The sequence below is a fragment of the Plectropomus leopardus genome, chromosome 10 (assembly GCF_026936395.1).
Source record: "Plectropomus leopardus strain MGB_pleo_1.0 chromosome 10, ASM2693639v1, whole genome shotgun sequence".
Lineage (NCBI taxonomy): Eukaryota > Metazoa > Chordata > Actinopteri > Perciformes > Serranidae > Plectropomus > Plectropomus leopardus.
The window spans coordinates 6,626,671-6,641,787 of NC_142185.1; the positions used below are offsets into that span (position 1 = coordinate 6,626,671).

Genomic DNA, 15,117 nt, shown 5'->3' on the forward strand with positions numbered 1-15,117 from the left:
AAATTCTTTAAATCTTGTCAGTAAGATTTCACTCCTGGGTGATGACAGGGGAGAGCCACAGGGAGCGTATTAGGTCACCCTGGAGGTTGAGACGGGGGATTTTAGGGTCAGTTTTTCCCCAAATCCTTTTACATTTTCGCTGAATACCGCACCTGTCAATTCTTTTTACGTCTTCTTCCTTTGCTCAAACTTGACCTCTTTCTAAAAAAACATCAGCAGGATGTCTGGGACTTTCCCTCTGTGCTGCTTTGAGAGCATTAATGAAAGGTAAAACCTGAGAATATTTAGGAGCTCTCGGTCTGCTCACGTTAATTTCAGCTATGCAGTGTATAAAAAACCACAGAAGCTCCCGCTGTGCACCTTCCACTCAGTAACATATCAAAATTTAAGAAAAGTTCTCTATCCTATTTTAATTTGTCCACAATGCAGTCATAGTTATAGAAGAATGATTTCACTTTTTATTTTATTTGTACACTGAGGTGAACCCTGTTCTCTATTCCTTCACAAATTGCCGACATTCTCTTCCTGTTTTGTACAGTAAAACACAATTTAGTTGCAGTCTGACATTCAGTATAAACATACTGTAAAAAATAATGTGCTTCTCAGTTGTGGTCTGTGGTTTCTGTTGTTTATGGTGGCAACACTCACCCTTATCCCTTTCAACCCAAGGCTCTTTTTTCCTCCGTTTTCGCTTCCTTCATTTACAGACTTTTGGCTAAGTCCACCCTTATGATGCTATTTTTATTGATTTCAAGTATAGACTTGCAGGCAAACTCGTGTTTGCTGCTGTGATCATTGTGGAATCCCTGGTGTTGCTATGGAGTTGAAAATGACAGCCCATCTCTTCTGGACAAATGGATAAACTTCACATGACATCATCATTAATTTAAGTTATGTAACACATTTAGTTATTTTGACCCCAACAATGATCTGTTTTGTAAACCTAACCAAGTAGTTTTCTGGCCTAAACAAAAAACAGTTTATGCGATGAAACTAGAGCCTGACGACATGTCTTAAAAATAATATCGAAATACTTTTAGGCTCTATCACGATACAAAATTTAAAATATATCCTATTTTGAAATCCCCTCTAAACTATTGTAGACTATTAAAATACAAAATCATTAAATTGACTACAGTTACAATTGGGTTAAATATGATAGTGCTTTTGATATAATACAGTTTAAAAAAGCACTTAAATTAAAGTAAAATAAAGCACTGTTATAATAAAGTTAAAGTATTATTGTAAAAAAGTTACATAAAACAATATAAAGTTGAATAAAATGCTGTTATATTAAAGGTAAATGGAGTACTGTTACAATAAAGTTAAAGTACTATTAAATAAAATATTAATAACATTAAACTTATTACTATTATGATAAAGTTAAATAAAGTACTATTATAATAATAATGTTATAATGAAATAATAAATTAGAGGAACCTCTGATGCTTTTATTTAAAGATTGATTAACCCAGCTTGCCACAGGCCGGAAGTTTTGATGTTTTTGATTTATAGCTTCCAATCAAGAATTAGCTGTTAACCATTAAAGTTAAACTGTTATCTTGATGCCTCTAAACATGATGATTTTACAATATCTACTGTGAGCTGGAAACAAACTAGCAGCTCTCCAGTTTATATATTAATAATATCTGCAAGTCGCACCCCTAGATGAAACTAACATGTCCTGTGAACACAGAAGTTTGTTTTGAAGACACTATGCATGTAACGTCCAGAAATTGACATGTGTATAGTCTGAAGTGTAGGGCCACTGACCAGGCTGCTATATTTGACGATTTAGCAAAGAGACTGTGTTGATTGCCTGATGAGCTAGAATTGCCTAAAATATGACCCCCACTGATACACCGGTCAGGCTCCGCTGGTTTGGAAACACTTAAAGTCAGGAATAAGCTGAGGTGCTGAGTACAAACTATTAGATTTCACTGATCCTTCGTTGCCTGTCAAGTGTGTTTTGAGAAGGAAACTACCATGTTTCACAGTTAATGAGGAAGGAGGTCTGAGAAAGCAAAGTGAAGGAACATGAACACACTCTCACTCCGCCACTTTTTCATTCTGCACTTCAAAATGATGAAGCATTTGTTTTCATTTTTCCCAGCTCCTGAAATTCTCCGAATGCATGTTTAGAGGAAAAATCCTGTGTTTCTTTGTGCTGGCTGACCTCCGCTGTGTGTTTTTGTTATTTCAGATTTGTTATTTGTGACCCCTTCAGTTCCTTTCATTGAGCACAACATGCTGCAGTTAGACATGTGGTGCTTGCAGCTTGCTGATGGATATGTCCTCATTTTGCTCGATGTGTTTGCCAAGCTGCAAATTGCTTTTTGAGTTGCTGAATGTGGTAACAATCTCAATAACAGCAGCTCTTAGGTCAATCTAAATGTTGTCATGCTCAACAAAAAACAATGCTATTGAAATATTTGAGAAGACAAATGAGAACGGACTTTAATGAGGAATTTATATGTGGATAAGCAATCAATCAAATCTGTAATTTCTGCTCTCTGGTTATGGATACACCTGCACATGTGTGATGGATTACTTAAGCTTTCTCTGTTCCAGGAAGTTTCTGGATAATATTTGTGTTTAAACAAGCAGTCATTCTGGCACTGTGTGCACGTCAGTGGCGACGCTTCCTGACATTTTTAGCATATCTGAGCGTTCATGTGCAGATAGAAAAGTCCTTGGTGCAGCTGAAAATAAAGCAGGCCATCTATCTCTCAGTATTTATTGCCCGAGTCTCTGACGCATCCAAACACCTGTATCCACGCATGTGAGGTGTGTTTGAGAGAGAACATCAGGTCTGCAGCTGGTGTCTCCCTCACCTTCTGAACACAGCTTGGATTTATAACTGTGAAAGGTTACAGTAGCTGTCTGGACACCAGGAGCTTCATGCACAAAGCCAGTTAGGAGTCAGTCTTTCGAGAGACCATACTTCATCTGCAAGACTGGGGTTAAATCTCAAGTGGAAACAGTCCAAAATCCTAAAGCTAATCAATTTTCAATGACCTTAAACAGAAAAAAGTAGCATGTCGTCTGATCTGACAAGGTGGAACTGGTTTTAGCCATGCTAGCAGTTCTTGGGCTGGTCTGTTGGTCCACCTCTTTGGTCCAGGATGAGATATTTAGACAATTATTCCATAGATTGTCATGAAATTTAGCACGCTACTACTATTAGCGTTTAGCAGTCTGCCTATGTGTAGCCTCACAGAGCTGCCAGCATGACTGTAAACTCTTTTGCCTGATGAGTGAATGAATGAGTCAGTCATCTAAATTGTTGTTTAAGAATTTTTGGTTCAACTATTGGATTACTCAATGTAAAATTTCAGCACTAACCCCCATGACTCTGACTCTGCCATGACTGTAAACTTGTAAACTTTGGGTACTTTTAAAGAGTAATTGTGCAGAATTGGACAGAAAATGTAAGGGTTTTTTGTCGTCAAACTCTCATGTCTCATGTAACCTCTTTCTTCAGCAGCAGCTGTCAAGATCATTTGGCTCGTCCTCTGTTCCAGTGACTTCCTGTAGATACCACACACACACACACACACACACACACACACACACACACACACACACACACACGGCTACAGGGCTGATTTATCACACTGGCATTAATTGGAAGCTTTGGAGGCTGCGTCACTGTGTGCATACATAGGGGATTTCAGTTTTTTTGTGCTTATTATGGCAGTAGTGTACCTGCTGTCGGAGGTTATTTAGACTCATGTCTATGCAGTGTTCATGCAACTCCTCTGGGATTCAGTGCAATTTGAGTTTATTTTTCGGACGTTTGTTATACTCGATGACATGTAAAAAAAAGAGTGGTCAATCTCCTTGCTGCTTATCATTTTCACAATGTCACATGCATTTGCTATCACAGATGAACACTGATTTCTTGCTAATGCTGGTGGCTTTGTTTGCACTTGTTCATTGTCTAGTTTTGTGCCATTCTGAGATAAACTAGCCATTAATAGTAAGACACAACACATTTTTCTTTGTAAGTACAGGAGACATTATATAACCCCAAGTGAAGTTTCAAAGATGTTGGTATACTATTGAATCCCAGTAACAACATTAACAACTTCCTTCCTTTTCCATGCGGTGGCGGCTCTGCAGATTGTGAGAAATGAGAGCTACAGTAAGAGGCGGAGAAGTAGAGCTGGGTTTGGGGGGGGGGGGCATGTGAAAGAAAATGTGAAATTAATATTGTTGTGACAGACTGAGAGCTCACATGGCAAACAAGACAAACATGAAAAATGGATGGGGTGGGGTCGTGATCAAAATATTCCAGTGGGTCTTGGCCACGGTTTCTGTATGTGCTGTATTTTCAAGCTCTTCGAGCTCTCAGTCTGATCAAATAAATAGCCAGCCAACAGCTCTGAGGCTAATTGAATTAGCAGTCACAGGACAGAACACATGCTCTCTCTCTCTGCCCTTCTCCTTACAACCAAGCATTTGGGTATACAACAACAACACAAGCACGGGATACATCAAACAGCCTTTAATTTTCCAAATTGTGTTTCTGATTTTAGTTTAATTTTAGTTTAGTTTGTTATTTCTTTTTTATATCGTGAGGACAAGGGTTCACCTACTCTAAATATTTGCAGTCCAATGTTTCATTTCAGAGACATCAAAATGTCCCAGGAGAACACTAAGACAACTTGAAGACATTTTTTTGCCACATGGGGGCAGAAAAAACAAGCTATAAACACAACACTGATTTATTAACCCCTTATTGACTGAATTAATGTGATAGTCATGCTAACAACAAAAATAATTTCCGGTTTGCTAAATGGCAATCGATTTAAATCAGTTTCTCCAGCTCTTTATAATATGTCTTCTCTGGCAGTGCTTTAAATTGAGCCGTTCAGCAGCGTATTTTATTGGCTGCAACAAATGCCATCTGGCCACATAATACACCTCCTGACCAGCGGCCTATCATAACACCGCAAAAGGTTCCATCTGGCTGCGTTACAATCTAATGTATCATATTGTTACAAAAAGTAGCATTGGGTGTCTGTGTCTGATGTCAAAATCACTGACAAAACAACAATATTTGACAACTTTGGCATGAGAACAGACTGGACAGCAAGGAAAAGTGATAAAAAATATTACAAATATAGCATATACCTAAACTTTGGTCCATAGAGTTGTTACAGCTAACATTTTGATTCACAGATGAACATTTCATCATCCAGCAGACACAGATCAGTCATATTTCTGGCCACTGGGTTGATAAAAACATCGAGACTGAACTGAAACGGTAAAGTTGTGGTCTGTAAGACCAAAACATGGATGGGAATAATGCTAGTTCTCCCCAGAGTTGAGAGGAACTGCATAGTCTGGTAATAATTCTCAGTAGGTTTATTGAGTAGGACATCTTTCACATTACAGATGCTCATTTAATCCATTGTTAACAAAAATATTGTGTGCGGCTTTAACTTTAACCTTGTAAACAAAAGTTGCTATTGCTGTTGTCTGCTTAAGCTCAATTATGAGCTTATGTGTGGCTAGAATAAGCAAAACAGCTTCAGTGACCTGTGAGCGTCATGAAAACCAAAAACACTCATCTGTCAACTCTCCTTGTCCTGGTGCATGAGCAAAGGGCTTACACAAGGAGAAATGGCTTATGGCCATGTATTTAGTAAGTGCATGGTAGCGACATGTGCATAGATACAGCAGAGAAAACAAACAGGAACGCCCAGCCTTTAACATGATGGAGTAATCAAGAGTTGCTGGAAAGAATGTCAACAATGGGCCAAGTGCATGCAGGAGACAGCGATGGAGGGAATAAGTAAAGGGGATGACTTTGTAGAGCATGCAGTTGCAGAAACTATACAAGACAACCTTTATTTTTCTGAGAAACAGTTGGTGAGCATGCACCCTTTTCCGGTGTCTCTAATCTTCCCTGACCACCACAACAGCTGTGTGTGAAATGACTCGCTGGAGGACATCTCCTTATTACATGCTGAAGGAGCTCTGAGACATTTTTTGTTCAAGTTCCCCACCCACGTATCTCCAGCCCGTCTTTTGATTCAAAGTGACAACTTTTCCGTCCCATGCCTGCTTCCACAGAGCTCCTACTGCTTAATCATGACCATCCAGGAGAAAAATCCATGTTAAATCTGATCTGTAAGCTGCCTGGGCGTTGGTGAAACGTTCCGCTGGTCGCTGGGGGACAGTGATCTGCTCAGCTCTGCTGTTGCCTGGGAAAGCCTGAGTCAGACTCATGAAACTGGACCTCACCCAGATGTCCTCCTTCTCTATGTCCCTCCCTTTCCTTCTGTCATATTCTCTGTTAATCCAACACCTTCTCACTCCCAAGCCCACAAAATACAGCAGCTTGGTCAGTAGCACTATAAAATTATGATATTCTACCTCTCACATCAGTTTTTGACATGTCAGTTTCTGTTCTCTGCATGCACACAGAGTCTTCAAAATAAACACTTTTATGTGCAAGTAACTGCCTAATGTCAAAATGATGTATTGCACAAAGTGAAAATAACTGACTTTTGCTTTCACATGGGACAGGACATGTGTTTGTTTGACCCATCTGTCCATCCCGTCCTCTCTATTCAGACTTTCTTGCTCTTCAAGGCCCTGACACACCAAGCTGATGGTCAGCCATTGGTCAATGTCAGGCCATCAGTGAGCATCTTTAAGCGGTGTCCCGAAGCGTTGGTCATTAGCAGTCTAAAAGAGAAACAGAATTGTTGATAATAAACTGAGGGCTAATGTCATGAGGGAGTGAGATTGAAACTAACGTGTTACACAAAGTAAGATTTTTTTTCTTTAGCTGTTGACCATTTAAGCAAAATACAATAGTTTGTATTGCTGCACTGTGACGCATGGTAAATAGGATTTGTTCTTTCAACACTGGACTTGTTGTAAATGTGGTAACTGGCTAAATAGCATTGAAACTGTCTTTCGGCTCCCCTTTTTTAAGAAACATTACAAACTACTGCCGTCTGCTGGTATGGAGGGGTATTTCCTCTCATGCGGACACAGAACATACTATGCTGGTTGGCTGCTGGCTGTAATTTTTGTGGTGGCAACATTTTGGCTAAGACACAGGCGAAGTGAGGCAATGCATCAGTCGGCTTCATCACTGCTTGTTCTTTGATGTCATTTTGGTGTGTCTGGGCCTTTATACTATCTTAAATGGTGTGCATTTGGGTTTGACCCTAAGGTCCCCATACCAAGTGTCGGTATTGGACAAGCTTGGAGAGAGAACAGATTGCTTTATTATTTATTAAGTGTCCTCTGAATGTCACTTTTTCTCAAGACTATGTGCTCTTTTTTGGTCTTTGTGTCTTCGTTTTATTCATTCACCCCACAGCAAACTCTGCATAGGACTATCAATCTCTCAATTTCCCTTGTCTGCTTATCTCTCAAATTGTTTGGATGTTTTTTTTAAATCTTAAAAGGAAAATTGAAGAACAATGACAGCCGAGCCATACTGTAGGTGCGTTTGTCCAGTCACATATAGGAAGGATTTGTACTAATTTCTGTTAAAGATCTTATACTGATGTAATTGTCTAACTTACATGAAACTAGTCTTCCTCAAGCTAATACTAAGAATCCTTGGCCTACGCACTTACGACAGTAGACGAAGGATCATGAAGCCAAGATACAGGAAATAGACTAGACCAAGAGAAACATGGTATAGCCTCAAATACTGACGGGTAACTTTCCCATGCTTTACAATCGCTGACATACAGAGATGTAACTATTATGCGCTATGCGTAATTGCATTGCAGTGAGTGTGGCAACATGGACAAACACAGACACCACAAAACAAGGGGAAATCCCACTTCCCACAGTTAATCCTGGGTCCTACATTAAAGGTGTGCATGTCACATAAACAAGCATGTTGTTTTGTTGCCCTGAACCACATGTCTCCTTTGTGGCGGCCCTCCCTTCCTTCCTGGCTCTTGTCATTAATAGCGAATTAAGTAACGCTTACTGCGCCGACATCTGGTGATCACGGCTTGAGTTGAAGGTGAAATGTTTAGAAGTACCTTCCGTGTAATTACTGCCGAGCAACTTCAAAGACCATAGCCATTCTTTCCATGTTGAGGCGAAATACTTAATGCGCTACAAATTTGTACCAAACATTCTTCAGTAATGTCCCTTTTGTCTGCTACTGGATAATAGCTGGTGAGGCTGTGGAAATGAATTAAAGTGTCAGAGTGCTTTCTTTACTGTACTTTAATGACCTGACTACCATTGTGATTCCAGGTGAGATTAAAGCCAGTCTACCTAAACTAATCCATAATGCTAACAGTGGATGGGATCCATATCTATAATGTTAAAGGAATCACTTATATCGGAGAGTCCAAAAAGAATTATGACCTGACTCTTGACAGGGTCCAGACCTTGGACCTTGACTGATTTGTCTATTATTATGACAGCGTTTTCTCAGTTGAAAAATAATTGATCCATTGAGCGTCATGGGGGGACTAATGACTTGCCAATTAGCACTACAGAGAGGACTAATGCTGTTGTTGAGGCTTTTTTTTTTTTAACATAGATAGCATGTCTTCTCAAAATTGCCATTAACATTGTAGTTTTAACATCACATCACTGCACTCTTGAACCCCCAGTAAAACCAGTATGTTGGCATGAATATGAATCAAAGTGGAATTAAAATGCTGTTCGATTTAGGCAGATATACGTTAGTCTTTAGTGACTGATTAGGGAAATCGCCCCCATGCTAACTGGTTAGAGTGGAGACAATATCAGACTGTAGATGAAAACAGGAGTGTTAAGAGTTGACAATTCGATATTAGCCAAACTAAACCTGACTCTGCATAGCTCAGCTCATTAACTTTGTGAAATGATGGATGAAGATATTGCGATCTTATCCATTGGTTTGTGGACTGTTGATTTGAAGCTGCAAGTTTGGCATTTTCATCTTGGTTTTGTAGAGCAAGAGTGACCATATTTGGGCGAGAGGGTGTTTTGATCACTTAGGATCAGTAAGTTCAACTAATGAGCCCTGTCAGGGGACATAATCGACCTCTTTGGTGTCATAAGCATTGACTGTATAAAAACATGAATGACATGACAACTCACCAAGAGTGAAGCCAAAACATTTTGATCACCCCCTGGTAGCTGGCTGCAGTAGGTTGGTACATGAGCCAAACTAAATCTCAGAAGAACAGGTGAAATACATTTTTCCAAAGATTGTTTCTGTCATTTTAGGTAATTCTTAACATGCTGACGTTCGACGTGTTTAATTCATTATTTGATGCTTTAAAAAGGTGTTTGATGTCATGATTGATAGCTGTATTTGCCAATTGGTGCTGATCACAATCAATGGCCCTGCTTCAGATTGGTCAGACAGGGTTTTGAGCAGAAACTCGACGCCATGAAAATTGCTACTGCATTCACTCTGGCTCCAAATGACATCATCAGCAGAAAAAGGCAGCGGCCATGTCTATAAAATTGAGACAAGTGGAGACATGTTGTCCAAATTTATATATACAGTCTATTGTCAAACATGACAGCACCAGAGTGGGAGCCTTTACTGACTTCCTAAACTCCTAAATCTCAAATCGGGAGTTCACTGTCTAAGAACTAAAAAAAACTTGCCATCAATGTCTTTATATCTTTATATGCATGTAAATCAAAGCCACAGAAATGGAGTTGATAAAGTTTTGCAGTGTGAGGAAAAATGCAAGTCGGCAAAGGGAAGGAGGATTTCTTTAATTGATTGGTTTATTTCAAAAAGGCAGAAAGAGGGCGACAGACAACTTAACAAGAAATGGCCCAAAAAACAGCAAGAAATGAGTAAAAAGCCTCAAGAAAATCTTCTGGAAAAAAAAGAAAGGAAAGAAAAGAAAGAAAATTACATCAATAAAGTGATAAAAAAAATTAAACAATGACATTTTTAGTAATTTTAGGTAATGCCCCCCCTTTTTTGGGGATAATATATAATAAAATTCCCTGGCTAATTGTCTGACAGTTTCCCTGCCTGTTTCCTCACAATTCCTCACAGCCTGTGGGGCACTTCCTGCAAAGTTTCCTTTGGTGATTTTTCGTGAATTTTTGAAAGGAATCAGATCAGGTTTCAAAAGGTTTAAATGCTTGTGAAAGGCATCTGGATGCAGCTCGAGAAAACCGATGTTGAAGTGTTAAAGGGTTAAAACCATAACAAAGCAAACTTAACTAATGAACATATACAGTATGTATGTCTTTTTCTTTAGTTGTCCATAAGGGACAGTAATCAAAAAGTGATCAGCAGCTGTCTCCAGCTGTCTTACTGTATCGTACTGTACTCTGCATATTTTCAGGTTTCAAAGTTCACACTGATATCTCACTATATCAGCATTTTAAGACCGAGCTGAACTCTTGGAATCAAAACAACATGATTTATTGGCGTTGTGACTTGAAAGACACACTGAGCTGCTGACTGATAAGTATGTATATCCACGCTGCTGTTGACGCTGTCTGACTTTGGAGTTGCCGTGAAGTCAATGGATTCATTCATGGTACAGTACTCGCTCTCTCATTGCAGCTGTAGAGTGTGTGTGTGTGTGTGTGTGTGTGTGTGTGTGTGTGTCTGCGTATGTGTGAGGGAAAGTCAGAGAGAAAGAGGAAAAAAGACAGAAAGGCGGGCGAAAGAGGGGGGCAACTCATATTTAACCTGTAACTTGAGAAGCTGATAACAAGGAGCGAATGAAGAATGAGCTTGTGAGGAAGGTGTGTGTGTGTGTGTGTGTGTGTGTGTGTGTGTGTGTGTGTGTGTGTGTGTGTGTTTGTGTTTGTGTTTGTGTGAAAAAGCGAGAAAGACAGTGAGACAGAGAGAGAAAAGAGCTGTGCTTTTGTTTCCCGAGCTCATGTCCCGTTCCCCCCCGATCTCCCTGGGAAATTCAGCTCAATATTTTTTCCCCGTTCTTGTTACTCATGTGTCTCCCTGTTTGGGAGGAGGGTGAAAATGGACTGAACAAGAGGGAGGAGAAAACCCCGGCTGAGGAAAGACAGGGGAAATAGCTATAGTACGTAGCCAGACTTTGCCTGCTTATTCAGCGAGGAGTGCTGCACTGCGCCGTTTCCAGTTGTGGGATGTTAAGATCTGCCTTTGGCTGCACCTCTCCCCGCTCTCGCTCTCACATAAAGACTCTTTAGACATTTTTATGCTCATTTTCTTGGAGGAGGAGTGAGAGAGGGAGAGACTAGCCAGACCTATTAGCCCGGAGCCTGAAAAACACACATACACCAACTCTCTCTCTCTCTCTCTGACACACACACTTGTACACTCCTCCAGCTCTGCGCTGCACCAAGGTAACACTGAGTGGATTTAGCTTTAGCCATCTGGTCCGAGTGCAGAGAAAACCTCTCTGCTGCACAGAGGGGATAAGAGGAAAGGACGATGCAGCACTAAAACAGAGCCGGACAGAGAGAAAAAAAAGCAAAGAGTGAAAGAGAGAACGACACACAGTCAGACAGGATGGCCACCGCAGTGTTTCAGGTAAGGAGTGTGCTTGGAAGAGGGGGATATCGGAGCGCTGGATGTCCCAAATCTTAGTTGTCTGCTTCACAGCAAACCCTCTGCATTATGGATTTGCTCTATGTGGTAGGGATAACGCTTTAGGTGCTCTTACTACAGGCATGTAACCTGGAATAGGTGCAATGCTAGTATAGTGTGTAGCTTAATGTATGTTCTGCTCTTTCGTGTGCATTTATACAAAAGATATGAGTATGTATGTGTGTAAAAAAGTGATTGCAATCATTATATGTATCTATGCACAGCGTTGCTCCCAGTATGACTTCCGTAGCCGGTATAGATGACATGAAAGTGTGTGAATGAGTATGTAAAAGAAACAGTTGTATTTCTCTAATGTAAAGCAGTGCTTGTTTCCGTACTGTCTGTGTGTGGTCTCCTTGGCTTACCATGTTTTGTGGTTGGTGGCCCATGGTCATAACTGGAATGACATTAGTGGTGTATGTCTCCTCTCTTCTCTTTTATTCCCAGGACCTATTGAGGCTACTTTAGTTTGTCTGTTTTTACCATACTGTACTAACTAACTCGTTCTGACCCAAAGGTCAAAGTAAAAAAGAAGCAGCCATCAAACAATCATGGTAGAAAAGCTATATTTCATCTATTTAAAATGTATTGTTGTGTGTTTTTTTTTTCATATGTGTGTGGTCACCTCCTTCCACTGATTTCACTGTTGGTGTGTCTGTTGCCGTGAACCCAGCCGCAGTCTTTCACAATAGGACCTTGCAAAAGTTGTTGCACAGAAAACATCGCCCCAGGCGTGAGAAAACCCCACAGCACTTTGGGAATTTTTGGCATGTAGTGTGAGTCACAATTGCCTCCAATTTACTTCAAATTGGGGAGGAAAAAGGGATAAGGGCATAGTGTGAAAACATAGAGTGTATTCTTTAAAAGAGATTTGCAAGGTAGCACTGCATACTGACAAATGTGATTTTCCCCGTCAATCCTGTCTGTGCTGCTGTCTGGATTCTTAATGGATTCTTATTTGTTTAGGCGATAGAAGTGCTTCCAACACTACATTTTGTGTTAGATAAGCCTCAAGTTGTCTTAACTAGTTCAAATATGGTTCTAATAGATGAATTAATGTACTATAGTTCAATGGAGATGTTGCAACACAATGGCAGCCAAATGCAGGCGTCACTGGTTGTTGCTGGCCTCATCCCAGTGTTCCAGTGTTATTGTAGACAGGAAGACTCGGCATCAGTACTGGAAACCTTTAATGTATAAGCGAAACAATCCAGTATCAAGTAATTAAACTTATCTGGTGATACGATACCTGCACTCAATCCTGTTTGTACCCCGATAGAAAACAATGACTATTTATATGATTTAGCCCTCAGCCAATCACTGCAAGTGTTCGTCAGTTTATGTGATGTATGATTGGCCCACTCCAGCTGCAGCTACAATCCATACAGTCTGTGTATTGGTGCCAGGATCCTATTAAAATTTTATGTTTGGTTATGCTACAAACCTCTGGTGGGATTCTATGCAACTGAATTTTTCTATTCACATGATGGGTAACTAATGAAATAGAAATAAACGTATCAAATTAAATACTCTGTATAACTATCAGGCGTACTGGTATTGGTACTGATATTAACATTTTTTTAAACAATAACCCGCTTGATGGAACTGTCTTACACCAGGCCACTAAAACCCCGTTTCCACCAAGATTAGCATGCATATGTGGCTTTTTTAAATATCAGTGAACCTGATGAATATGTCCTTTAACATTGCTAGTAGAAGAGAGATCTGTACATGGCTCTGCAGCAGATGAGTATGGCTTTTTGTGTGAGGGCTTTTGTTGTTGTTGTTTTTTGTTGTTTCATGTTTGACATCACAGACAGTCTGGAAAACAGGTTATTAAACACTAGAAAGCAGCATGGAGGCCTGTGAAAACTTTACAGCGGTTACTTATTTTTATATATCTCTAACTTCTACAGTCTCTTTTTTAAAAACTCGGTGCAGACTAGTTTGGATCAGTGTTATAGCACTGCTTGGAAGGAGATGGGTGATGTTTTGTGGTGGTGTACCATTGCATCTCACCTGTAAGGGGTTTAAATTAGCCTGTTCACCTGAGTGTTGTGTGACTACTCCAGAGTCATTGGATGTGTGTGTGAATGATGTCAATTGTAAGCTTTCCTACTACATTAAAAAAGCCAGATGTTGACAGGTGTTTGTGGGTTTTTTCGAGCAGTCTGAGAGGGGCTTGAGTCAAATAAGTCAAAGTTACAATGCTGTACACCTCCAATTTCCTGTGCATTGTGCATGGAACCCTTCGCTTCCAAGTTCCCAAGCATCAGTGTGCACTGTAGGTTATATTGTATATTACAGCGTTATTTTAGACCCAGACGCTGACCAGTGCTCTTACACTGGAGTTGGTTTGTGGTAATTGGATTAAACACTACTTTTTTTAGAATAAGGGACAATGCAAGCGCAATATAAACTAAAATAACTAGATTTTGAAACTCTACAAGACAGGCCTAAAATGTTAGGTTGCTAGAAAAGACAATCTTTGGCTGTCATTTTGATTATAAAAAGCTAAAACATTTGATAAAGCTGAGGGGAACTGCAAAGTTGTGTGATAATTCTGTGTGGGTTCATCACAGTGAGTGATCATACAGTCATCTGATCCACTGTTAGTCAAAGTATTGTATAAAATGCCCATATATGCTGTAATGTGCAATATTTGACATCAGATTTGTTGTCACTTGTACGATGTGTGACCCACACATTCCTTGGAAGCATTCCTTGTCAAACATGAATGTAACACAGCACTGTCCTGCGTGGACAACCGCATTACCCATGACTCCTGGTTGTGTGGGAATGGCGTACATCCACTGGCAGAGAGCCCGTGCCGGACTGGATTTCAGAAAAGACATTTTTCATCATTACCATCTGCCAGGGAAACAGTGCTTTAGTCAACCCCCCGTCCCTCCTTTAGGCAGCTCATGATAGATGCCTAACCACAGACACACACAACTGCACACACAGCCAGGATGGGGCACATAGGAATGGATGGGCACTTTATAAAGGTGTGTGGTGAGAGAATATGTCTGTGTGTGAGAGTTTCTGGGATTAGGGATAAGGCAGTGGTCCATGGACCATAAAAAACCACCAGCATGAATTCTCATGCTTCTCTGCTGAGGTAATCCTTCCTTGGTGTGTGTGTGTGTGTGTGTGTGTGTGTGTGTGTGTGTGTGTGTGCGAGCATGTTTGTGTGTGTTTCAGTCCTTACAGACACAGCTTAACCTCTTGCAATAATATGTATTGTAAAAGAGAGCCTTTATGATTGTTTTTATTAGGTTTCTCATTGATACAGGACACTGTGACTGCAGAGGACTTGTGTTTGATAAATGTCTGTCTTAAAAAGTCCTGTTATAAGACTGGACGCCTTGTTTCAATTCACATCACCACATAAACCACAAAGAAGAGAGCTGTCTAAGCCAAACCTTTATTTCCTTTACTAGTTTGTAATATTTGTTCTCCTACTCTTTTCTCTTCTCACAATTCATTAAAGGTAGATGGATAGATGAATGGGCAGATAGATACGTAGTTACATAGACAGATATGTAGATAGATGGATAGATACATAGATAGAT

General features: G+C 40.1%; 1 protein-coding gene across 12 annotated transcripts in view; it reads left to right on the forward strand.

Moving 5' to 3' along the window:
- Positions 1 to 15,117, forward strand: part of tns1b (tensin 1b) — a 217,433-nt gene that overhangs the window by 91,074 nt on the left and 111,242 nt on the right. The window contains exon 1 of one of the 12 annotated variants that reach the window (XM_088082958.1): positions 10,892 to 11,485. The exons of the other annotated variants lie outside the window; for them this stretch is intronic. Coding sequence (XP_087939084.1) covers positions 11,465 to 11,485 — 21 coding nt within the window. The 5' untranslated portion in view covers positions 10,892 to 11,464. Of the gene's footprint in view, positions 1 to 10,891; positions 11,486 to 15,117 lie in introns of those variants that run through there. 12 annotated transcript variants of the gene reach the window in all.